Genomic DNA, 27,431 nt, shown 5'->3' with positions numbered 1-27,431 from the left:
TGATATTCAAAATATTTAACAAAGGGTTTGCTAGCAGAAAATTTTTCCTTAACAATCACCAACAAACAAAATGGAAGTTTTGGCTAGAAATAAATACAATACCTTTTCTTGCAATATATCTAATAATCAGTGGCATATTTGGAATGTAAAGGGCCCTGAGCGAAGACCAGGTAACAATAGTATATTAGTGCTGTCGACCTTCTTTTTTTTTTTTTTTAGGCACAGAAATTTTTTACCTCAAATGGCACTGCCTTATTGTGACATCATCACACTTCCAGGGTGCAATGGCAATCTTGTATTATCTCATACGCATGAGATTGTGGGATCTCTCTTATGACTGGATCTAGTTTCAAGAACTCTCTTGAATCGATTTGCAATTAAAACCTTTGTTTCGGTCGAGATTGAAACGGTTGAGAGAGATTGCACCAAGGCATAGTCCCCAACCTTGCTCACAATCTAGATTGAAATCCTCGGTGCGAACGGGGTATAAGGCTCTAGTTTAGTAGTGTTACAGAGTATAATACGTATATTTTAATATATTTTTTTAAAAGAAACAAAACCACTGAGAAATGTTCGTGTGTTTAACAAGGTTCGGGAAACTGAAAATTTTACCAACGGGTTCGGCCGAACCTGTGCGAACCCGCTGAATATCACCACTGGTTGTAACTCTAACATAACTATTAATGATTTTGATTTCTTTGTTTATTGTCTAATGCATGGTTCAGTCAAGTTGCAGTTATATATTTTGCTCGCAGAAGCTTAGAATTTGTATTATTTTTTAAAAATCCATTTTTCAATGTGTTCTGAATTCAACAAAAACATGATATTTAAGATTTAAGAAATAAAATGAACTTTACAAAATTAATTGTTTCATTAAATTAACTTTTATTCTTAACCATCACTTGACATCAAAATACATCAATAGTATAAAATATTTCAGTTAATATTAAGTATAATTAATTCTAAAATTCAAAAGAGATTCATTTTATATTTTTAAATATTGATTATGCTATATTATGTAAGATGTATTAACACATTTGTTGCCAGTTGATGCGATTTTGCCTCATATGGTCACGTGATGCTAAATTATGTTAACTGGCAGTGAATGTGTTAAATTAAATGGAGAAATATCATACACTTCATGTACACTAGAATATGTTTATATATATTAATAATTGTTCCAATAAAAAATTTAAAAATCAATTCCTTCATATTAAAAAGTTCAATAGAAAGTTTAAAATTCATTATATTAATTCTTACTTAATTGTATTGTAGAGAAATACAATTAAGTAAGAATTGGATAAATAATCTGACTCCATTGTATTAAATAATTATTTTTCATTGTATTAACTTTTTTTAGATATTTTGTTGGTAATTTAAACGTTTTCAATTTAAAAATTAAGCTATTCTAATTATTTAATGGCTGATGTAAAGCTTTGAATTTCTTTAAAGATTTAATTACTGGTATACAAAAAATTTACAATAAAAATTCTTTAATGTAAATATAAATTTAGCTTCATACAACATCCAATGCTGACACTTCTAGAGCAATGCCTGAAAAAATAAAAATCAAATAAATCTTTGTAAACATACATTATTTATATTTAAATTTTTTAATATAAATTATTTAATAAAAATGTTTAATTATTAAATATTAGAATACATATGCAAAATATTTATACAGGGTGTATCTAAATTGGTGTCCATAAATGTAGGGATGTGTTCCTGACATCAAAACATTACAAAAAGTTCATATGAACATGGATCCGAAAATCCTTTGTTAGGGAGTTATACGGTTTATTGCTAATGGTAACATGTGAGGCATTTAACAACATAGGAGCTACAAAATTGCTTGAAGTGACCGCTCCTCCTTGATGCATCCCTGAGCATGCATCCAGAGTATGCTTTGCTGTATTGTAATTTTGAGGATACCAAGCAAGGTGAGGAAGGTTTGCCCTCCCACCCATCTAAATATCAACTCCTGTACCTAATGTCTATGTTCTGAGAGCTTATCCAAAATGGCTTTGACCAAAGCTGAAACACTCCAGGAATTTTCAACAGAGTACAGCAAAGCATACTCTGGATGCATGCTCAGGGATGCATCAAAGAAGGAGACGGTCACTTCAAGCAATTTTTGTAGATCTATGTTGTTAAATGCCTCACATGTACCATTAGCAATAAACCGTATAACTCCCTAACAAAGGATTTTCGGATCCATGTTCATATGAACTTTTTGTAATGTTTTGGTGTCAGGAACATATCCCTACATTTATGGACACCAATTTAGCTACACCCTGTATACCTGTTACCTTGTTCTGTATATTGTTGCAAAATGTATTTTTGTTTACTGGACCTTTGTCCAATGAAAGTCATATTAATCTTTAAAAATTATTCAAATGAAGAGACTGCTCTCAGAAAAGTCTTTGAAATGAATTGTATGATTCTATTCCAAGACTTATCTGACTACAATTTTTCTTGCATTTGAATTTCATAAAAGTTCTCTTAACAAGTTCTCATACATTTCAAGTAGTTTATTAAATTAACAAGACCAAACGATAATGCTTAGACTGTTCCTTACAAGAATTCAAGTCTTATTTTGTTTGCAATATTCATGTAAACTTATTAAAAATCAAATCAGTCCAAAAGTTATAATCAGTTCATTTCTAATTTGAAATTATTTCAAAAAATTAACAATATTTGATTATTTAGTTGTTAGAGAATTTTATTTTGTAAAACAATTATACAGAAACATAGAAAGAAGCAAAGTAGCATACATCCTTGGGCACTAAATGAGAAACTATGCTATGAACTCTACTAATAGTAAATAATTAAAAAAAATTGTCTACAAAAAGTCCTCTAATGTGCCAATATTAATATTGAAAATATTAAAACATTATTTGTTTCTTTATTTATCATCAATGAATGAATCATTCAAAAAAAATAGGTAAAGAGTCATCCTACAGTGAGCTGGAAAATGTCCTCTTTGCCTCTATCAGTAGGCTTGATCGTAAGAAATTCCTACGGATGAAATCATATAGGAAAATCCTTCAAAATAGAACAATGAGGATCAAAATCTTTTCTGCTTCCAACAATTGGATCTCCTGCTTCAAACAATACCACGGCCAAGAATTTAAAAAATTGGCCAGGGAGAGTGCCGCAGTAGATATCATTGCCTCTGATTTGAAAGGTTTCTGAAGCTGCTGGAACGATAAGAGGCTCAGAACATCTATAATACAAATGAAACAGGCTTCTTTTACATTTGCCTGCCTTACAAAATGCTGAAATTGAAAGGAAAGACCTGCTATGGATGAAAAAGTGTCCAACAGGCTCAGACAAATGAGTGCCCATTGTTATTGGAAAGTCCACAAAACCAAGATGTTTTAAGAATGTACAGAAAATGTTCTGTGACCTACTAAGCAAACTCAAAAAAATGGATGACAGTGATTTTTAGAGATTATCTACATGCTTTTGATACATCACTTGGTGCACAAGGGCAGAAAATAACATTCATTCTGGATAATTGTGCCTCCTATTCCCTAGACAATCCTTCTTGAGAAATATAACAGTGGTTTTTTTTTATCTCCCCTCCAAATGCATCAGTATTCTACAGTTTGTTGATTTAGGTGTGACAAAATGCTTCATTGTCACTATCAGATTGCATTCAGCTGGGGCTAGAACTACTAGTGTGGACCTTGATGTCTACATGGACCAAGAGCTTACAACATGTGTTCTGTATAGAAGAAATGGTGTGATGAAGGTACAAAGTGGAAGTTGCATGGAGGAGGGACAAAGTGGTGGTGATAATGACAATGAAGCCGAACCTAAACTAATGCCAAGTTTTGTCAAAGCATTTCATGTGTTTAAGTCCACAATAGCATTTTTGTATGCTCATGAAATCATATAAAGGGACCAAGCAAACATGGATTATGGAAGATTTTTGTTCAGTTTGAAAAAGCAGTGCTATTAAACAAATGAAGACGAATGATTTTTTTAAAAAGAAGTAATGCAGATTGGACTTGATAGTGGAAAAATACTCGTATCATTGGTGTATGATTTTTCATTCAGTAAATACATACAGGCAAATGTGACTTTTTTTCATTTTATATAGTCCTCTGTATCTATCAATTTTCCATATTCATAGTTTTATCCAGTTGCCTGAAGAAAATGATGAATTGTGATTTCACTGTATATATTATACAGGGTTGTCAAGACAAATCCAGAAAAGTCATCATATAATGAAAAACAATTAAAAGTAGAGGAAAAAATCAATATACTCTTATGAAAATTGGTACAAAAGTAATAAACATACAAAATGAAATTATTCTATGTAGCCTCTTTTAGCTTCTAAGACCTTTTTCAGTCTTGACCTGAAAAAACTGCAGGTCATACCTGCAGCCATTTCAGGTCAAGGCTGCTCCTTGTCCATGTTTGCCATCACCTCCATGATAGAAGTCTTTAGAGTATCCATGATACTGTGATGCTTTGCAATTATCATTGCCTCAACTATGCCCCACATGTAGTCAAGGGAATTATAGTCAGGACTGGATGGGGGCCACAAGTCGAGACCAGAGCCTGAGCTTTTAATTTTCTGTCATTCTTGTTCTTGAGAACAGAAGATTCAATTCAAAAGCAATTCCTCAGGACAAAAGAATGGTATTGACGATCCTCATGCACTGCCAGACTGATCGTTAACCTCATCACACCCGTTTCTTTTACAACATCATTCATGTTCTGCACACCATCCTGATTGACCTTGTCCTTCAATTTGGCTACAAATTCTACACTTCTTTTGCAATCAGAATGCTCTGAGTTTTCCTATGAGAAGTCACATTGTACATGTTGTCAGACACCCTGAACTTCTTGGCTATGTCATAAACTTGCATCTTCTGGCAGCCAACCATGTCACGATTTGTGAGGACAACTTTCTGGCACAAAGCAATTCCAGTATAACAGCTCTTCAGTTGTATTCTCATGATATCTGAGCATGTCCCAGTTGTTGACTGTTTAGTGCTTTCTTCTTGAGTGACTTGATGCATGCGTATATTTTCATCAAGTCTCCAAGACTGCCTAAGATTGCCCACAAAGAAATTCTGAATTTACCTCAATGACCATGTATGTTGGGCACTCCAAATCCATGATATAGCTCTGCAATTGTATATTATTTTGAAAAATATCAGAAATTCAATTGAGGAAAATTTTTTAATGTTCTTAGATGTATATATAAACTCAAAGCCCAATGTTCAAAATCAAAGCCAAACAATTGCCTTAATAAATCAAGCTATCTTTTGGCTACTGTTAATAATTAAATTATACTAGAGGTAGGCATTAGACACCATGTCTTATTAAATTTAATAATTGTAATTGAATTAATATTTATTAAATAATGTAGAATATTCTGGAGGCCCTGAGTAAGACTCAAACCTGCAACTCCCGCTTACTGGGCAGATGCATTGTCAGTTACACTACCCAGACCTCTGATCAACCCTTTGCTTCTAGAAATATTTAATTTTAGACATAACCATCCACAGTTATATCTAATATGAAGTCATCTCCACTCGGCACCTTAAGTAAACATAGATGGTTATATCTAAAATTAAATATTTCTAGAAGTAAAGGTTGGTAGGAGGTCCAAGTAGCATAATTGGCAACACATCTGCACAGTAAACAAGAGTTGTGGGTTCAAGTCCCACTCTGGGTCAATTCTTTTCTTCCAGAATATTCTAAATTATTTAATAAATATTAATTCAATTATAATTATTAAATTTAATAAGAGATGGCACCTAACACCTGCCTCTAGTACCAAATTACTTACAATTTAATTATTAATGGTACTTTTTGGCCTTGATTTATTACAGAAATCATTTGGCCTTGTTCTTAGATATTTTGTAAAGGCAAGTTTATACATTAGAAATTTCTTATGGTTATCATGATCAGAAATTTCTCATGAATTTGCAACTTTCTATGATTAATTAAAGATAAATTATTATAATAAAAGTTTTATTAAAAGTTTCTTTTATTCTTTACTTTATGTGGTACTGATTTCTATACAATTTGTCTTTTCAATGTAATATATCAAAATGAAATAGAAATTTTAAAAAATTACTCACCACATAAATTTTTTCCAATTGCAATTTTCAAGTAACCATTGACACCAAATTCTGTTCCCCAAGAATTACGAACAATGTAATAAGGAATATTACCTATAAAGCAATCATATATCGCATCAACAAAAATTCTTAAACTATACATTGTCTTATGCTTATTAAAACTTACCAGTTAAATCATAACCAACTATTTGAACAGCATGATTATTGTTATCTTCACAATGATATTGAATAATTCCACCAAGATAATCCTGCCATGTTGTGGAATCAACACTAGCGACCAAAGGGCCATGAAATGCCAGTAATTTTAGCATTTCTTCTTCTGATCCTTTTAAACTAAATATAGCATATTACATTTATATTGCACCTATGGTTATTAATTAGATATATATATAAAGTTGGGAAAACAAAAATAATTCATAATACATTATTTGATCAAGATATAAATTTTAAATGATGCGATTATTTTACTACATTCAACATAGAATAAATGTTATATATTTAACATATAATTATAATATATAAATAGAATGCAATTCAGATTTTACTAAATAAGTACATTAAGTGACATTTCAGATTACCCCTTACCCTATTGGTGCTATGCATAATTATCATATCTGTAAAAGGGAGATCCATCAGTTTACTACTTGTTATGTGTGTATCCCATTTTTGCTATCATTATTTGCTATATTAAAGTTATTGTGTTAATTTTTATGTTTGTCTTTGTTTTATTGAGTCCCAAGAACAATGGATTAATCTGAACATGTATGACCAGAATTTTACACCTGTCACTCGTTTCTACCATCCTTCTTAGTTGTTATTTCCTGCCTTCCTATATATGTATCAGTGGCATGCAGTGACATTTGATGATAGGAAAGCTGTGTTTCTGTAAGAAGTCGACTTCCAGGGGCAATAAGTTAATTGCACATCAGTAATGGTCTAGGGTCCATTTGTACATGGACGGTGGCTGTAGAGACAAAGACGACAAGTATCTGACAAAAACACAATAGTTTGCTTTAGGACAATCAGCCGTTCGGACGTCCTGAGCGTCGATGTGGTTCGTTGATGGTCGATCGAAGGTGGCCCCGGGACAGTGGCATTGACAAGTCTGTAGGGCACGGGGAGACTTCGTCCGTTTGAGTCGGGGACACGGTCTAAGTCCGAAGTGGCACGGGTTACAGGTTGGCACAATAGATGAGAAACTGTTTCCCCCCTTTTTTTGCGCGTTGACACACGGCGTTTTGGTTATTCGGAACGTTAATTTAACCGAGTGCCAGGTGTCCTCGATTGTCGGAGATTATATCAATCTCCGTTCTTTCTTTCATCCATTTTGATTGGTCGTTCTCTCTCAATCACGCTTCCCGAGTGGTTGGTCCCTGGTTACTAAACGTAATGAGACTCTTACCTGGAGAGTGAGAAGAGTCAAAATCTAAGACGAATTCGATCTTCCACCGATCATAGGACGACTTCCTCCGCGATTTAACACGTGAACCACAAAATACAAAATAACATGTAAATTAAGAGTTCCTTGCAGAGGAACTCTTAATTTGCATGTTTATTTTATGGTTCTGCATTAGTTTTAGTTGATACTTGTATTTAGGAGTTTTTCTGAGTTTATTTTTAATTTTTATTTTATTCCTTGTTTTTAATTTTATACAATATTCGTTTATTATTTATCATCTTTTAATCCGTTGTCAATTTTTTTGAAATTTAAATATTTGTATTCGATCCTCTGGAACGGAACTGTTCCATTTGTCGGTTTATTTAACCTGACGATAACCTATGGAATAGGTCGAAAACGTTTGTTTTAAATTAAACTTTCTTGGCAACGATAAAGGTGTTAGATTATTATTTAATAAATTTTTCTCTAAATTAACCGTTTTTTCGTGTCTTTCGTGACGGGTCACATCTAGTACATCACATTTCCATAAAAGTTTTAAACAAATACTGGAAATGACAAAAATAAACAATTTATATATTTTAGTACTAAAAAACAAATAATACATACATAATACAAATTGATATGATACAAACAATAATAGAAAAACTTGGTTTTTAAAAAAAAATTTTATAAACTAACTCTATTCGGCGATTTTTTCCACAAAGTCGTTAATTACTTTATCATAAAAATTGCTGGTCGTCGACTCCATCAACGTATTTGAAAGCTCTTTTTATATCGAAAGCTAGCGACCACAATTTTTCCTCCGACTGAGTGTTCCTGGCCAATGTATGAATTTGATTCGTGGTCAAAAAACTGCACTCAACAGACCCACTGGTAGATGGTACCATAAAAATTAATGATATTAAATCATATAATTCTTTTAGCACGTCTTTGTTCGAATCGACATTAATTATAATATGTTTTATGTTTAAGAGTTACTTGTCAATATAGTCCGGACACGAATATAAATATTGCGATTCTCTACGTAATTTAGATAAATCAAAAAAATTTCCCATAAAATTTACTTAATATAAAGAATTAAAACACGCTTGGAAAAATTGTTAATAATTTTAATATTATGAAAAACATCTAAAAGTGATAAAAATTCTAAAGATTTTATGTCTGAAAATCTGTCAATATAATTATAATTTTCTTTTAATTATACTGTAATTAAATATAACTTTGCAAAAAAACGTACATAAAAATAACATTGAATACTCTTTACTTTTTAAATCTTAAACAATTCACTTAGTCAGATAGCTAAGGACCCAGTGGCTAAGGACAGAATCGTTGGAAGCATTATACGTATGTAGTTCCACCAGCTAAACAGACTGAGGTTGGTGCTTTGTAAAGTGCATGCGCCAATGCCCTCTGGCTGCTTTACACCATTCAGTTATTCTCGCCGTGAAAGCTGTCTCGGAAGTGCTTCCATTCCGCCACTGACATTCGAATATACAATAGCAATCTTATCGTTTTTTTCACATATAGTATAGAATTTTTTAATAAGATACATAATGCAGTTATAATAAAATATTAATTTTAATTAATTCAAAGTACGTTAAAATATGAAAATTTATATTTTAGAAAATAGAAGGGAAGGTCATTGGAAGGTGGATGCGGCGCTTCCACCGCTTCCAATGACGGCACGCCACTGATATGTATGTTTTTATTTATAACGAATTCATTCTTCCTTCACCACAATAACACAGGGCAGAGTTTTTAAAAATATGATAAGAGGATACAAAACTAATTCTAACAAAAATCATTTTGGTTAAACAAAATCTGGCTGACACAAAAACACCTCTCGTGTAAAGATAAATGAACGCAACACCTTTCGTGTTCTGTTTTAGCAGGTCCGAAGATGGCCTTTTAACTGGGTCAGAAACATTTAGCAAGTTTCGAACTTCTGCATACTGCTGAAAATGTTGCCTGTTTATCTTATACAGAGACAACCCATAAGTAAACAGACATTCTTATTTTCAGACTGTCTTTTATTTCACAGTATCCATGTGATATAAGTACCACATGTGCATATTAAAATCTAGTTGTCCCACCACATGCTTTCTTCAAAGCTTTAAAGCACTCAATCTAAAAGTTCATGGAAAGTGAGTTTCTGTGAATGTTGTTGGACTGCATGCTCCAGAAGACTCCAGATGTGTTCAATGAGATTCGTGTCAGGTGACTTACCAGCCCATGGAAGCTTGCATATGCCTTATGTTGCCAATCAATTCTGGGTCTTTTTGGCAGTGTGACTAGGAGCTCCACAATGTCTGAACAGAGTGGATATTTTGACCATCAACTCACCAGTTAATATTAGAAGAAGACCCTTCTTCAATATAGCAATGTACAGTAGAGTCATTTACATGAACCTCATACATTTGCTGAAATTCAGTGTGTCCATATTTACTTTTGGGTTGTCTCTGCATAGTGCAATGATTCTGTTATATGTGTACATTTAAAATAAAAATGGAGACATGTAAAATAAATATAATTCAAAAACTGTCTTTATGATTGCAAAGATATAATAAAAAGCAAATGAGGAGCAAATGAATAAAACAAATATAAATTAAGAGTTAAATATAACACAAATACAAGAACGAGATACACATGATACCAAGAACGAGATACACATGATAACGAGCAATTATGTATTGTGACATTGTCACAATGCCGGGCTGCAATTTTTAATCATATTTTTAATTTATTTAACTTAAAATATATGCTCTCCACCTCAAATTAGTAGTGTCTTGCCCCTGTACATCATACTTTTCCTGTTAGCAACAAAGTCATGCTGATCATTATCTAGCTCCTTTCAAGGGAGAATTTTTGAATTGAAATGACATGACTTCTGGTTTGCATCGGAAGTCCCTATATAGTTAACCAGGGCCTCCTCCCCTAAGCTTTCTATATCTTGTCTTGACTTTCATCTATCTAACTTCATTCTCGAGATTAAGGAAGAATAGAGGGTTGGACACCAGACTGACGACAATGGGAATTTACAGGTCTACAATTTTTCGAATTGCAGCCCAAAAATAAATAATTTCAAATACTTACTCTTCACAGGTATAATTAAATTTTAATTCTACTCCTTCTTTTGGCCTGAAATAATAGCAATTACAAATTCTTTTATTTGTGAAACATTGTAAGAGTTTCTAAATTTAAAACTGGCAATTTATTAAAATTATTTTTACAATTTCATAAATTATATATAAATTGTTGTTTCTTAATGAAACTTTGTCTAATGTATTGTATTATAATTTCAATATAAAAATTAAACATTTTTAAATAACTGCATTAAAGATTTATTTCATGCAAGATTTGTCTAAATTGATAAAGTACATTCTATGTGAAAATATTGTCCATTACAGCAAATAATAACTTGTGAGTTAGCTGTTTCAAACCAGTTTCTAACTATTCTTAATATAAGCTTAAATTATATCTTGGTTAACTAACTTTTGAACCAGTGTAAACAGAGGATAAGTAATGGCAATTCTCAATGTTAGTGTAACATACAGCTTTTATTGATAAGTTTTAAGATAATTTCATATTTAATAAAAAGTTTTTTGCACCCTTTGACATTTAGTGCTTGGGAGCAATGTATCTCTCTGCCTTTTTCTCACTAAACCTCTGATCAGGTATCCTCTTCACATGTAGGGCTGTGGAAAGTAATTACAAGTTCTTAGGTTAGGGCTTCCTGATCTCTGTATACCTTCTACTGTGGTAATATTGTCAGTTGAAATTACATAAACTGGCTTTCTAGATTTTGTAATTAAAATTTTATTATACAGATTCTGGCACAAGCTATGCAAGCCTTAGCATCTCCGTTCTCTCACCAGCTCTGTTCACATGTACTGTACAATTACTCAGTGGCGTAGCATAGTGGGGGAGGCAGGGGCAGTCCGCCCCGGGCGGCACTTTTAGGGGGCGGCAAAATTTCACAATAAATAATAATAATATCTTGTAAAAATTTGAACCATTTAATTTCATATTTTTGTCATACCTACAATTCGGACCGACTGAAATGAGTACGGAATTTTTCATTACTTACACCTAAATAAGGGGGCGGCGAAATTTTACTCCGCCCCGGACGGCTGACATCCACGCTACGCCACTGCAATTACTATTGTTATTTTGTTATCCTTATTATTTTTTACATTTTTATCACTCAAAGCTTGTATCAGAAAACAGAAATATTCTCATATACATATGAACAGGGTCTGATTTCTACATAGACACAGTAGGCCCATGTTTAGAGCAACAGATTTTGAAGGGCAGAAAAATTGGTAGGCATAATATAAGTGTTTCACAAAAAAAGTAAATAATTCTTAATACTGCAGTATTTATTAAGTTGTCTACATAAATAAATGAAGAGAATAATTTAATTAATCTAATTAAAATAATCTAATTACATCAGATAGGTAGCTTTGATTGCTTATAATGTAAACATATGCTGGTATTCAGCATGTGCATTAGCATGTTGCTTGGCATATTCATTGTTTGTTACCAGTACTCAATCAGCACATCTCTTTGCTATAGCATTACCAGGACATCCGGACCCAATGTCAGTGGGGCAAGGACTCAACATATCCAGGATGGATCAACCACCCATTTAAAAAAATTCCTGGGGTTTTCAACTTTTGTTTTCAGGTCCCTCAGAGCTAGGGTTGCCAATTCTCCCAGAATTCCGGGATTCTCCCAGAAAAAGACCCTTAGTTTTTAAAATCTACTGACTCGAGGAACGCTGTTAAAATCTCCCGGATTTTTTCATGCTGCCCGCACTGAAAAAAATTTGGAGCTGTTACTGCCCTTCAACCCTCAAAATATACAGAATGACATAGCAGCTAGAATTTGACAACTCTATGAGTATTTACAAGAAAATGATCATTTTGACAATGGACGAAGAAATTGACTGGAATGAACTAAAAGGTCTGAGTTCTTTTCTGAATGTGCCTATAAATGAGAATAAATTGTATGACAATTACTGTACAAGAGAAATTCGTGAAGTTGTGGGAAGCAAAACAAAGAGAGTAGACTTGCATTGGGTCAATTTTTTTGAAAAATGTGTGGGTGAATCTGGCAAAGAAATAAAAAAACTTGTTGCATTCACTTTATCGATCCCTATTACAAACATTGCTGCTGAATGTGTTTTCAGCGTAGTAAATGAACTTTGGTCAAAAAGTTGTAATCAACTGAATGAAACACACGTAAAATCTGAAATACAAATGTGCACAAATTTCAAATACACCTGTAAAGAATTTAATGATTTTATCATCTCCAATCAAAAGGCATTGCAAGCTGCTTGCAGTGTAAAAAATATTAGATTTTCATTGTTTTTTTTATTTCACATCCCAGACAGTGCTCTCGAATACGACTACCCTACTTGGCAGAAAATTCAAAAGTATGAAAACTATATATATTAAACCCAAGCTATTTTAAACCCCATAACTCCACAACCTAAGAGTTTTAAACCCCACAGTTAGTTTATTTATTGTTTATGTAAAAAACGTTTTTATGGATTCCAAAAAGATATTTTGCAATTTATTTTACATAAACAATAAATTAATTACAGTATTAACTGTCCCCAGGTCATGGGTTTAAAAGCTTAGATTATCAGTTATGAAACAAAACACACATCCTATAACCAATAACTAGCATGAAATATCCAAAACTGGCAAACGTTTTCAATGCCCCTCCTGGGCTCTTCCTCAGGCTAAATTCGTTTTACGTTGGAACTGGATTCTTTCATTCGAATGTTTTTAAATAGGAACGTGCTCTGCTTCCTAAAGCTTGAATATGAAAGGAATCCACATGCTGCTTCAAAATTAATTTTCTTTTTGACCAATGGGGATACAATATGTGCACCTTATAGTAATTACATGTATCACTTATCAATTTATGATTTGTCTTCTAATAAATATTGCCAAGCCATTCAGAGATTCATTTCATCCTTAAAATTAATGCAGGTTAATTTGCGATCGGCTTTAAAAATTTCCATCGCTTCCAAAGTTCTTAGATGTTCTTGATGCTGGGTGGTGTGGATAACTTGTGCCTCATTAAAAATTGGTGTTATGCTTGGGTTTGTTGCACACCTAGACAATGCCGTCATACATTTATTGTGGGTGATATCTGACTTATGCTCCTTTACCCTAGTGGCTAATGGACGTTTGGTGGACCTAATGTAAATTAATTGCCTATTCCATCCGTCATACTTCAAAGGGGTGCTATATACTCCCGGAAGCCTGTTTGGGTTATGGGTGTCCTTTTCATTTCTCAGTAAACTGTATATGGAAGGGCTTCTGCTGTATGCAATCCTAATTCCTCTTTTCTTAGCAATTGCATTATATATTGTTTTTAGTTGTGGGTTGTATGTTACCGGGGTTCTTTCTATGTTTTTTTCATTAGTAACGCTCCTTAACACCCTTTCCTCATCCGTAGTATTTTGTATACAAAGGTGCTGATTACATAACTTATTTATAATGCTGCCATAACCGTGTTCTCTTGCAATGTTTCCAATATACGATAATTCCTGGCATAGTGCATTGGTTGTGGAAGAGTGAGTATAGGCTCTTTCTACTAAAGCTTTGAATGCCACTATTTTATAAGAGTATGGGTCACAAGAATTAAAGGGTATGTACATTGTATAGCTGCGGGTTTTCTATAGACTCCAGTCTGTATTATCCTTTCTTTAATCTCTATGTCTATATCCAAGAAGTGGATTTTTTCTTTACTATGCTGCTCCATTTCCATGTATAGGCCATAAGGGTTGTTGTTCATTGCTACCTTAAGTTGTTCTAGATCTGGTTTTGTTTTCCGGAGGATTATAATATTGTCTATATATCTTCCGTACAGTACTATGTTTGGGAGAAAGGAGGGTAAGGACTTGGTTTCCAACGTCCTAATTACCATTTCACATAAGTCTCTGGATAACGGACTTCCAATGGGTACACCCCTCACTTGCGCATATATAGTTCCTTTGAACTGGAATACGGAACTGTAACAGGCTAAATGGGCTAATTCGAGTACATCTTGGTGTAGTGTAGCATCATCTACTTTTCCCTCAGGGCACAAAAACATGGTTGAATTTTTATCGAGGGGTATAATGATCTAAAATCCCATACCATGGCGTATGGCATGTTTATGTCCTTGAGTTTCATTACCAATTCTTTTGGACTTGAGACTTTGAATCAGTAGTCTTTTAAGTGTGTGGATAACATATTATGCACTAATTTCTCAAGTTTAAGGGTGGGAGCTCTTCCTTTGTCCACTATAGGTCTGAGCTGTTGCCCTTGCTTATGCGTTTTGGCAAAAGAGAATAGTTTAGGTACGTCCGGAGTGTCCATAATGTTCTTCATGGCCAGGTTCTTGGCAATATTTATTAGAAGACAAATCATAAATTGATAAGTGATACAAGTAATTACTATAAGGTGCATATATTGTATCCTCATTGATCAAAAAGAAAATTAATTTTGAAGCAGCACGTGGATTCCTTTCATATTCAAGCTTTAGGAAGCAGAGCACATTCCTATTTAAAAACATTCGAATGAAAGAATCTAGTTCCAATGAAAAACAAATTTAGCCTGAGGAAGAGCTTAGGAGGGGCATCAAAACGTTTGCCAGTTTTGGATATTTCATGCCAGTTATTGGTTATAGGATGTATGTTTTGTTTTATACAACCCAATGTGGTGAGAAGCTTTACTTATTTATCAGTTATGGGGTTTAAACAGCTTGGGTTTGATATACATGGTTTTCGTACTTTTGAATTTCCTGCCAGGTAGGGTGCTGCCAGGACTGGCGCGAGGCAGGTTCAGCACGTTCACCAGAACCCGGCCCCATGTTTTGAAAGGCCCCACGGTGTACAAAAACTCATCAGACATTTTGCAGAACCCCCTGTATAGTAGATTGAATATTCAGGTGTGTGTGGAAAATGCAATCGCATAATCCACTAATCGATGATAACTTGCTGCACACTGACATAAGTGCAAGATTTTCTCTCCTGTCTTTGCATTGAAATATTTCATTGAAACGTGTTGCAGACGTTGACATTAGTGAGGTTTAGGCCGAAGTTTAAACATGAAAACATGTACGTCAGACATTCAGCGCCTCTTTCTGCACTGAACGTCCGACGTACACATTTTCACATTTAAAACTTCAGCCTCAACCTCACTATTAAATGTTGTCATCAAACGTTGGGACGACTGCTACATGGGTGCAGAGGACATTAGGTGTTAAGGTAATTACCCAATTAGAAAACACCAATTTTGATTAACTTTTAACAGAATTATAATACCATAAACAGATGGAAAACATTTTTTAGTAGAAATGATTCAGTTTGAAGGCGTGACAAAAATCATCAAAGTTCAGTGTAAGTCCATAAAGTCTTTATATCCTGGAAACTAAAATCCAAAGGCAAACATTTTTTATTTTTATTTAGTCTAGTATGTAGTAATGAATAATATTTAAAAAAAATTTTCACATTGTAGTCACTTATTTTGGGTGTGAATGGATTAAACAAGACGCATCAGGCAATCCCATTGTTACCGTGTTCAACATTAGACTAATAAAAAATTATCTTCGATCATTGATAAGCCAAGATTGATTTACATCTCTGTCTATTCTTTGAATAGAGTGAAGTAGCAAACTCAATCAATTTTGATGACATAATCAAAGATTTTGCGGCAAAAAAAGCGAGAAAAATTATGTAATATTCATCTTACAAAAAATATATGTAACATTCTTTGTACTTATAATAAATAATTCCTTATTGTAAAATTTAAGTATAGGATTTGAATGTATTCTGGTCCCACAGAATTTTTGAACTGGGCCCCGCAAAACGTCATGCCGACCCTGAATGCTGCATTCGAGAGTACTGCTGGCAGTGGCATAGCGTGGGTGTCAGCCGCCTGGGGAGGAGGAAAATTTCACCCCCATGTTAAATAAAATACGGGGAATCCGTTGTCAGTCGCTACAATGAGCAAGATGTCATTATTATACATTCATTTAAAGAAAGAGGATTCCCCAGTTTTGTCACAGAATAAGTAATGAAAAATTCCGTGCTCATTTCAATCGGTCTGAATCATAGATGTGATAAAAATATGAAATGAAATGGTTCAAATTTTTACAATATTAGTATTATTTATTGTGAAAAAATGCCGCCCCCTAAAAGTGCCGCCCAGGGTGGGCTGCCCTGCAACCCCCACTATGCTACGCCACTGACTGCTGGATTTCTGACCCACTGAGTTGGCAACCCTACTCAGAGCAGGAGGGCAAAACCTTAAATACTCATTCATCCAGCCTGTAAATCTCTATCTCAACTTTGATGAAACATTTCCAATGCCTATTCATACAAAATTACTAAAAAATAGCAATGAAAAGTAGATAAATTTCTATTTTACCAATAGAAGAATTTTTTTTGGGGTCATTAAAATTTTTTTAAAATTACTAAATCTATCAATATATATCAGTAATAGAAAAGTTAAGACGACCAGAAAACTGAATAGTCAGGTTTCAACCTACCGTTCTAGGAGACCCAAAAATGAATCCAGATGGGTCAAAAAACCTTAAAAATTTTTTGGAGGGTGGTCCATCACAGATATATCAGGTCCTGTCCCTCACCACTCAGTCACTCCATTGTGGCCTATCTGAACCCACAATGAGCTTGATTAAGAGGCCCTCTTAGTGATCACAGGGCAAAAGGAGTAAAAAAACACTTTCATACAATATTCTGTAATTAAAGTCCAAATTAATGTCAGAAACATTTATGTTTATGTCAGAAAAGGTGACATTCTAGCTTGTACCTACAGCATCAAGAGAGTTAAATCTGGTCTTGCATGTGAATCTTATATACATAAAATATAAACATAAATAAAATAATCTAATATTTTATAATTATTTTACTTCAGTTCAATGGAAACAAGACATTTGTAGTGCTTCCACTGAACTAGAACAAAATGATTATAAAACTATTGCATAAAATTTTACATGCAAGATAATATTAAATAATAAATGCAATTAGAATTTATTTCAGTTTAGAAAACAATGAATCTTTAATGCAATTACTAATTTAAAATATAAAGTTTCTTAAATAAATGAAAACAAGTCCAAATTCTTTAAATTATGAGAAAAATTAGCATTATCGGAGTTCACTTGAGTAGCAGTTTCTCAAGTACTTTTGGGCAACCAAGCCCATTGTCAGGAGATATACAAGTGAATCACCTTATCTAGCCTATCTTTATGCTCAAAAATATTTGAGAAACTGCTACTCAAGTGAATGCCAATAATGTAAATTTTTGTCATTACTGTCATTAAAGTTATTATAAATTATTTTTTAATTTCTAAAACAAAAACTTGAAAGGTCAAACTTACCGTATGGCTTTACAGTTGTCCTCTTTGTCAGTTAAAGGATATTGTTTTTCAGTTAAAATTTTCACTTTATTCTGGAAACAATAAATATTATACAAATGTGTGAGTGTGTATATTAGGAAATTCATTACAAAAATCCTTTTCAATATACATCAAAGCACATTTCAAGTTGTTTTTATTAATGGATAACTTTAGATGCATGCTAATTATCAAATTATTACTCTAAAACATGATAGCTTACAAATATTAATGGTAGAGGAAAACAAAGAATTAATTGGACTAGAAAAGATTGGACATGTTTTTTTTACAAGCATCATAGCCTGATAGCAAAACCTGATGCCATCACTGGAAATCTGAATCCAAAGTATCCACCATGCAATGGTGTCATCTGTCCTCACCTTGTCCCAAGAAGTTCAAGTGCCAGGCATCTTCTGGGAAAGTGTTACTGACTCTGTTCTTCAATCACCAGGGCCCACTGTTTCTGGATTTCAAGGAACCATATGTCACCATCACTGAACAATGGATATTGTGAAGTACTGGAGAGACATGCAATTAAAGTGAAAAACTTGGCAAACTCTGTAATGTGGTTATTCTTCTGCATGACAATGCACACCCATATGCCACCAATGTCGTGAGGCAGAAGTTACACAACCTCAAATGGGAGACCCTCAATCCCCTGCCTAATAGTCCCAATCTTTCTCCATACAATTTCCATATCTTTAGTCTGTTAAAAGTTTCTGAAAGGGTGATGGTTCTGGTCAGACAATGATGTGAAGACTCTATCAAATGTTTTTTTATGCTGCAGCCACTAGATTTCTACCAAAGAACATCTTCAATCTCATTCAACAATGGGACAATTGCCTTAATGGCAGAGATGATCTTGTGTAACTTCACACAACTCCTTGGAGTGTACAGCCCCTGAATGGAAACTTTTTGATCACCTTATATATGGTATGGTACATATATACAGTGAAACCATTAATGGACATTCTCGAATAGTGGACACCTCTACTTAACAGACATTTTTACAATCCCCAGACCCTTCAAATGGGACATCTATTATATACACCTCTAAATAGCAGATGCCATTGTCCATAACCTACCTTATGAAAACACAAAGTGCCACCTTCAATATTCTGAAATAATTAATTACATACAAAATATTTTAAAACTAAAACAAAGAATCAGTTTGAATACTCTTTCAGAGGAGGAATTTTGATCATAAATCGAATAAAAACTGGTTATAAATAGGAATGGAGAGGAGGGCAGGTTGTAAAAAGCTGAACAATATTCATTAAACTGTAATCTGGTTAAGCTGCCAATCACCATTTATCATCATACAGATTAATGTTATTAAACTTCTGTGTTATTGTTAAATTAAGCTTATGGTACCAAGAAACCATACACTTTTCCCCAAGTTATTTATTCAACAAGAACTATAGTACAGTAGTAACGATAAAGAAACAGTTTTAAGGTTAAGGCAACAGCATTTATTTGGTGAAAGTTCAAAGATCGTGTTATGAATGCAATTTGCCAACCACTTTAAAGTCTAGGAAGATATTCGGTTTTCTCGATTTTATGACATACTTTATGATCTTAACATCTTTGTGGTGGCTTAAGTAATTTTTAATAAATCAATTATTGAAAAAAAATTACACCTATTCAATAACTACAAAGCTGACAAATCCCTACATCAATTTTTAGTAATCACTTAGATCATAAATAATGTTATAAATGCAAGAATACTGAATACATTTCTTATTCCTTGAAGTGGCTAGCAAATTGCCTTCGTAACTTGACATTCAAACTCTTGTTGCCTAAACTAAACTTGTTGCACTTTATAATGACAAAGTCTGATCATAATAACAGTTTCATTTTTCTTTTTTGTTACTTCTGCTCAGGTAGTTTTTGATGAATTAATAATTAATCAATGTTTGTTTTGTCAAAAGTTTTAGGTTCCATTTAATTAAAGTATCCTAAACAAGCTGTTTGCTATTTAGAATTAAATAAAAATGTGATTTTTACAGCTGAAAAAATAAATAATATATGGTACATATATTTTAATTATATATGCTACGTATACTTTTTGGTATTTCACATTCCTAATGCAAATTTGATGTTTTTGTAATCCATCATATTCTTCACTTTATAATGACAAAGTTAAAATACAGTATGGCTGCTAGCATGTATCTCCAAATAGTGGATACCTCTAAATAGCAGACAAACTTATTGGTCCAGATAGTGTCCACTATTTGGAGGTTATACTGTATATATATATATTGTATACACACACCACACCACACCACACCTCACCACACCATAATTGGAAAATAAAAATTATCTAACTGAACTTAATCTATCTGAGTATTTTTAGTTTATATTCAGATTTTTAAGATATGTAATTGAAAGTAATATAACAATTACCTCATACATCCAGTCTAAGGCCTCACAAGTATCTCCACCATCACAACCACGGTTTGTTCCAGTTGCACAATCTATCACTTGCTGCACACTCAATTCTACAAGTTCACCTGTCTTTAAAGCATTCATACTTTCTAATGTTTCTACAGTACTAAATGCCCTAAATAAAGAAGTGATTCGCATTACAATTTTTAAACTGTATTTTTAAAATTTTAATAAACCAAATGACAGCCTTAATTAATCAGGCTATATTATGCTACAATTAATAATTAAGTAAATTTGGTACTAGAGGCACTATTACTTGTCAAAATTAATAATTATAATAATAAAATGAGATCAATGAAACAAAACAATGTTGAGAAAATTTTCATAGTTTTATAATATAGTAGCCATAAAACTCTTTAAGCATGCTTATTAGAAACTATATGCATTTTCTCCTCCATTCTCCATACAAATTTTAATTTTTTCCCACAATCCTCTGGACATCTTCCATGTTTACAGTTGGACATACCAGTACTAATTAAAGCACTCTCCAGTAGATATTTTATTCATAAATAATTCATCAACTGTTACAATGCAGAGATGAAAAATTTTATCTTTTGCAATACCCAAAGAGAATTGTTATACGTTGTTAAGTCTGTACATATGGCGATAAGGGATGTGTGAGAAATATCTTTACTATTATACAAATTCATAACACAAAAACAAAGTGGTCTATTGAAATTCAGTTTGCAGTAAAAGAGAGAATAAACTCAGAAAGTTAGCTATTAGCATACATTCAATAAAACTGAATTCCACACACTCTTACAGAACACTTCTCTAACCTATTCCACAGATTCATCCGATGTCAAAGGGCAACCATAATATTTCAAGTGCTGATTCCTGTCTTTAAATTTTTGCATTCAATTATAAATTAAAAGGACATTTGATGATGTCTATTTGTACTTTCTGCAGATACTTTCTCCTTGCACAGTAGTGATTTTGTTTCTGCTAACCACAATACACATTTTGCATTTTCCTGTATTGTCACCATTTTTAGTTCTGTAAGCCACTATTACCATTATAAATATTTGCACTAAAAAACTTTTTGAGTTATTCTTTCTTATACTGTAAACCACATTTCAGTAGACTGCTTGGTTTTGTGTTATGAATTTGTATAATAATAATGATCTTTCTTGGGCTTTATACTTCCAGAAGGCTATATTATGTTGAATTCATGTTCAATCCATAATCCATTAAATTTGTAGCCGAGATATTCTCTATGTGGGAGATCTAGGACACACGTAATGCATAGAGACAGTATGGTTATTCTGCATATGTACTTCTCTACAAGTCAAGAAAACTTACCAACATGCACCACATTCCTTCTGACTTTTCACTGGAGTAACAATTCCACGTTTCCTCCTGCAATTAATTGTAAGTGTAAATTTCAAAATAATTTAGCACGAGAATAGCTTCTCTCTTTAGAATTTATTATACAAAACAGACTAGGTATCCTTTGTACTAAAATGATTGAGTACTTAAACAGTTACCCAAAAATGGATTCAGATTACATTTAGGATCAAACATATATTCCTTCCAGCAATGTAACTCAATTATTGGGGCCAGCAAGGCTGTCAAGAGTTAGGGATTTTTCTTCAGGCCTGGTGAAAACCTAAGGCCCATAGTGATTTCTATCTCTATAAATTAGCATTATAACAAAAAAACTCTTTAAAATTACTTTTTATTAATAAAGAAACATTCTACATATTTCACTTCAATAGCAAAGGAGACCCATTTTACCCCTTAGCACCATACAAGCTCTTGATAGCCTTGGGAGCTGGTGACATAACATTGTATCCCATTACTTGCAGTAGTAATAATATTGTTATTAAAGATAACACTTTAGATATGTCATTAAACAGCACTCCTGGGCCTGGACTGATTTCTTTGTATTGGGGTTTTGGGTACTGATTGATATCAAGGTGGGAGACTTGGATTGCCAACTGCTTGGAATTTTCCAAACAGAATTTCAGTTATTTTCTAAAAATTATTTAGAAAACAAAAACTGTTTGGAAAAGTTCTGAAAAATTAACATGGAGTTTTTGTACATGTTTATGATTTTTAAGCTAATTTCTTTTTCCTCAAGAGAAATTGGCATTCCTAATTGTATTTCAAATTATTTTCATTCCTACCAGTTTGCATTTTTTTATATTTTTGTCTCTTTTTATCTTCTGTGCACTAAGAGGGCCTGTTTTAATCATAGCCAATGTGGATTCAGCCAGACCTATAATGGAGAATAACAGGATAGTGAGAGAAGGATCCTGACATATGTGAAACAAACCAGCCAAGAAAAATTCCTGGAGTTGAACCCAGGATTGAATCCAGGCAAACAAGAGCTGTAGGCTGATGCATTACTACTTCAGCCATCCAGCTGTCTCATCATCAAGGAAAGGAAAAAGTGTGTTCCTAAGTTTGTAGGTTTTCTTTTGCTCATCATTTTTTTGAGTTGGTGTTTTTTTTTTTACACTGTGTTTAGAATTTGTTACTATGAAAGTCAGCAACCTTCCAGTTACTCTGGTACTTATGCCATTGATTCCATCTAGATAATTTTTCCAAACACTAATAAAAACATCATTTTGTCATTTTTAAATGATATCAATTGCTATCATTTCTGAAGAGGTTTTTGAACAGTTTCAAATTGCTAGATGATATGCAATATCACTTGTTATTGATTGATGAAATGACTTCAAATGACCAAATGATAAGAAATGAATTCAAATCATATCATTTGATGCCATTCACTCAAAAGATGGATCCAAGAGCAAATCTTGGGAAGACAATTTTTAATTCATTTAATCAAACAAACAATATAGGCCTATAAAAGTTTTTTTACTTTAATAATCACTTAAAATAAACTATAAAGGTTAAACAATATAAAAATAACACAAAATTGAAAAGTAATGATAAAAATATTAAAATAAACACTTGAAACATTACAGAAACCAAATTATATGTATGGATAAATGTGAGGTTGCAGACGAGGTCCGTAAATCACGAAATTCTTGCATTTAAATCATAACAATAGTTTATATAGAAAAGAGAGAGAGAAAAAAGAAATAAAAACTTTTGATCTAGACATCGCGACGCAAAATGTAAACAACGAGTGTCGGAACACGTGTTAAAAACGATCCGTCTATGTCAAACGGAAGGGTAGAATTCTGACACAAAAGCCCATAAATAAATAGAATTATGACACAAAAGCTCATAAATAGGTGAAATTCTGACTCGAGTGCTCATAAATAGTCGATCTAAGAAGACAACTTCGGAAGGGGGGACAGTTTTAATAGATAGAAAAACATCGCGCTTGAATCGTAAAAGTTCCTAGATGACAGAAATCGCAATTGACGGGCTAAATTATGAGTTCGAATCGTAAATTTATCAACAATCTCCGAACACAATGGTCAAAAAGGCGCCAGATGGACACCCCGAATCGGACCTTTCCCATGATCCGAGTCGTCCCGAGTTTCGCGTAGAAACAAAGGAGAGACCAATCGGAAAACGGGAAAGGGGATGAGGGGCCAATCGGAAATTGGAATAGCGAGCGAAAACTATAAAAATCGGAATCTCCAAGGTCGAGGAGAGTCTCCTCCGCATCCCGCAGAGAGCCGTGATCTGTGTTGTGTCGTGTCGCTGCCAACAACGTAGGGCGCCTCAGCACCTCTGCGAGCATCTGTCCAGCGAGCTCATCTCGTCCGCCCCGGGGCTTCGACGGAAGGGAAATCCTCGCCACTCCAAAGGACTGTAGAGAAGTGGACTGTCAATTGTGGATGTAAGCATATATGTTATCCAATAAACGGGTTTCCTTATGTAAAACACTTGTCATCATTTGCCTCCTCCGCCATACCCACATGCAAACGTCCCTTAGGTTCATCCTGACACGGGATTAACGGATCCCCCCTGTCGGCGACCTTACATAAAACGTTTTTTGAGACTGCCTCAGCTTCAGATCCTCAAATGTAGTATGCTTTGCAGAGTGGTTCACTCCTACTTGCAGAGAAGACTACAGTTGGAGATCTAAAGCTGAGACAAGGTCTTCATAAACATTTTTTCAGTGGCGTGCCGTCATTGGAAGCGATGGAAGCGCCGATTCCACTTTCCAATGACCTTTCCTTGTATTTTATAAAATATAAATTTTCATATTTTAACGTACTTTGCATTAATTAAAATTAATATTTTATTATAACCGCATTATGTATCTTTTACAAATTTCTATACTACATGTGAAAAAACCATAAGATTGCTATTGTATATTCGAATAATTCGGTGGCAGAAGGAATGTCGAAACCGGGTCAGTTTCCAATCAGCCAGATTATATAGGCATTGGCGCATGCGGTTTACAGAGCACCAACGTCACCCGGTTTAGCTGGTAGAAGCAACACACGCATAAAGCTTCTAATTTTATATCCCGGACCGGTTGTGGGCTGTTAGCCGCCTGCCTGCTAGATATTCGGCCGCCCTAGCCCGATTATGTGAACCACGAGTAGACTAGATCAACGGCGGACAACTCCCGGCCCGCGGGCCAGCTACGGCTCGCGAAAAGTTTCTATCCGGCCCGCGAGATCTTTAATAGATTATTAAATTGGAAAATTAATAGTTATTTTTCCAATTCTTTGTAATTTTCGAAAACGATAAGAGAAATAAATGTAGTAATTAACTTTTTATTTATTTATTTCATATTTGCAGACTAAAAAAATTACGAGTCACAAGAAGGCGTCAATTAACTACTACGGCCCGCGGAAAAAACGTAAAATTTATTCTGGCCCGTGTTATAAAAAAGGTTGCCCACCCTAGACTAGATTTATAACTTAACCCAACCGATAGGAATTTACTGGCATGTTTTTATGATAGTTCTGTATAGTTGACGGAAGTTTAAAAAAAATCCATTAAAATTTTTGCGATTCTGAATGCAACAGACAACAAAAAATTTTAAAAACTCATTTATTTTGTATTAACTAAAACAAACATTTATTTCGAAAAAAATGTTTGTTTAGTTAATATTCAGATTCGCAAAAACTTTATTGCATAAGATGTCCCCTCGAGAGTAAAATCGACCTGTCCGAGCGATTTGCTTGAACGAACACGAACACTCTGCCGTTTCGTTTTCGCTGGCCCACCCTTTATATAACTAAACTAATATATATATATATATAAACATTTTACTTTTATTTAGGTTAAATTGGGTCACAGTTTGTATGGTTGGGTCTGATTAGGTAGGGTAAGTTCAGTTAGGTAAAGTTAGGTAAGGTAAGCATAAAATTTAATGCAAGTTGTACACCGAAAATAATATTTTTGTCTACTTTTTATTAACTTACACTCATTTTTGTATTTCACGCACATTTGTCTATCTAAAATCTATGCTTCATATTGTGAAATTTACATGAAACAAGTCCTGTTGGAGAGTTATAAATTTATAAAGGGTAACAAGGAAAACAGCTGTCTCCAATACAAAATAGGTGAACATCGAAATGTATTAACACGATGATACTGTAAGATCTATGGATATAATCTTCCAATTTCTAAACTTACAGTGGGAAAATGTGCACCGATTTTCCAAATGATTTCCTATTGGAATAGTTTGAGTTTATATCTAAGAAAGATATCAAGTTACAAAATCTACAAAAAACAATGTAAAAGATTGATTACTAACAATCACTATAAATCTAAAAGGATCTACGAAAATAATGTAATATAATCAACCTGCATTTTGGTTATTGTTTTAACTAATCCTCTTAGGCCAGGAACACACATGGGTAAAATTCAGCATAAAATCTAGCATAAAACAGAAAGCGTAAAAATTTTTCTGAAATTTTGACTGAAACATAACTGAAAAAAGAGTGCAGCATGTAGGCACGAACTCAACAAATGTCTAGTGTTGCCAGATTTGAAGACCTGAAGTTACTAAAACATAACATGTTCGATACTCGTTTAATTCTTGTTTTAGTACTAAAATGTACTAAAACAAGAATTAAACGAGTATCGAACATGTTACGTTTTAGTAAAACTATCGTTCATTGCGAATAGAAATATTCAACAAACAAAACTTTTATTGTATTATACAAAACTAATAATGTTTTGCTATTTTATATATAAGATTTTGGTTAATGTTACCTATGGTTCCAAAATGGCGGCTTGTCTCTGATTCCAGCAAACAAAAGAAAGGAAACAGTGGGGACGCACGTTCTAACCTAACCTATTCTAATAAATTACCATAATTATTACCAACAAAATTATTAGAATAGGTTAGGTTAGGTTAGAACGTGCGTCACCACTGTTTTCTTTCTTCTGTTTGCTGGAATCACAGACAAGCCGCCATTTTGGAACCATAGGTAACATTAACCGAAAATTTTTTTTCATATATAAAAGTAGCATATTTTTAATATTTGTAGCCTGAAGATAATTAAAACTAGCCCAAAAAGTAGCTTGTCGCCCAATTTGAAATTTTTGTAACGAAGGCACTTAAAAAATCGCCCAATCCGCTACTTGTAGCCCAATCTGGTAACATAGCTTAGAACCAGCATGCCCGTTATTCTTCGCTTTGTAAAATGACATTGCGCATGCGTCAGGAAGTTCTGTTTGAACAAACCTGACCTGCCGTCTGGGTCAGCGATTTTGTAAAGATGGCAACACTAATTAGAAGTGTACTAAAATTTAAATTTAAAAAATGCCTTTGGATAATAGGGTGAATCTACACACCAACAAATATGGTACTCAAAGTCTAACATAATTTTACATGTATAATAAGGCCTAGTATAAGACTGGTGCTACAATCAACAGATAATATAATGATTTCAAGCTTAATGGAGAATTTAGTCTCTGTGGTATGTTCAATGCCACATATTCTGATTTATTTTATTTGAAACTGAATTTGCATAATCTGGAGTGTCAGATAATCACATCTCAGATAATTGAGTTTCCATTGTATATTATGAGAGTTATCTAAAATAAATAAATAAATAAAACAAGTATTGTATTAATTTAATTATCTAAAGCATTTTTAACATTTTAATTATTCATGTAAAGTATTGCCTTACCAATCAACAAATTTGGGAAGTTTCGTTATATTT

At 33.4% G+C, this 27,431-nt stretch overlaps 1 protein-coding gene across 1 annotated transcript; it reads right to left on the bottom strand.

Annotated features, from left to right (window-relative positions):
- Nucleotides 1-1,476: 1,476 nt before the first annotated feature.
- Nucleotides 1,477-27,424, bottom strand: LOC136970938 (cathepsin O-like). The gene is made up of 8 exons (XM_067265428.1): nt 27,399-27,424; nt 21,673-21,729; nt 20,329-20,485; nt 17,908-17,978; nt 10,600-10,644; nt 6,274-6,440; nt 6,108-6,200; nt 1,477-1,554 (listed from the first exon to the last, which is right to left on the bottom strand). The coding sequence occupies exons 3-8, from the start codon at nt 20,452-20,454 to the stop codon at nt 1,517-1,519; spliced, it is 540 nt and encodes a 179-aa protein (XP_067121529.1). The 5' UTR covers nt 20,455-20,485; nt 21,673-21,729; nt 27,399-27,424; the 3' UTR covers nt 1,477-1,516.
- Nucleotides 27,425-27,431: the final 7 nt, after the last annotated feature.

Source organism: Centruroides vittatus, unplaced genomic scaffold (assembly GCF_030686945.1).
Source record: "Centruroides vittatus isolate TY-2023 unplaced genomic scaffold, ASM3068694v2 contig_2210, whole genome shotgun sequence".
In the NCBI taxonomy this organism is placed as follows: Eukaryota; Metazoa; Arthropoda; class Arachnida; order Scorpiones; family Buthidae; genus Centruroides; species Centruroides vittatus.
This window is presented reverse-complemented; position numbering and strand designations above follow the sequence as displayed.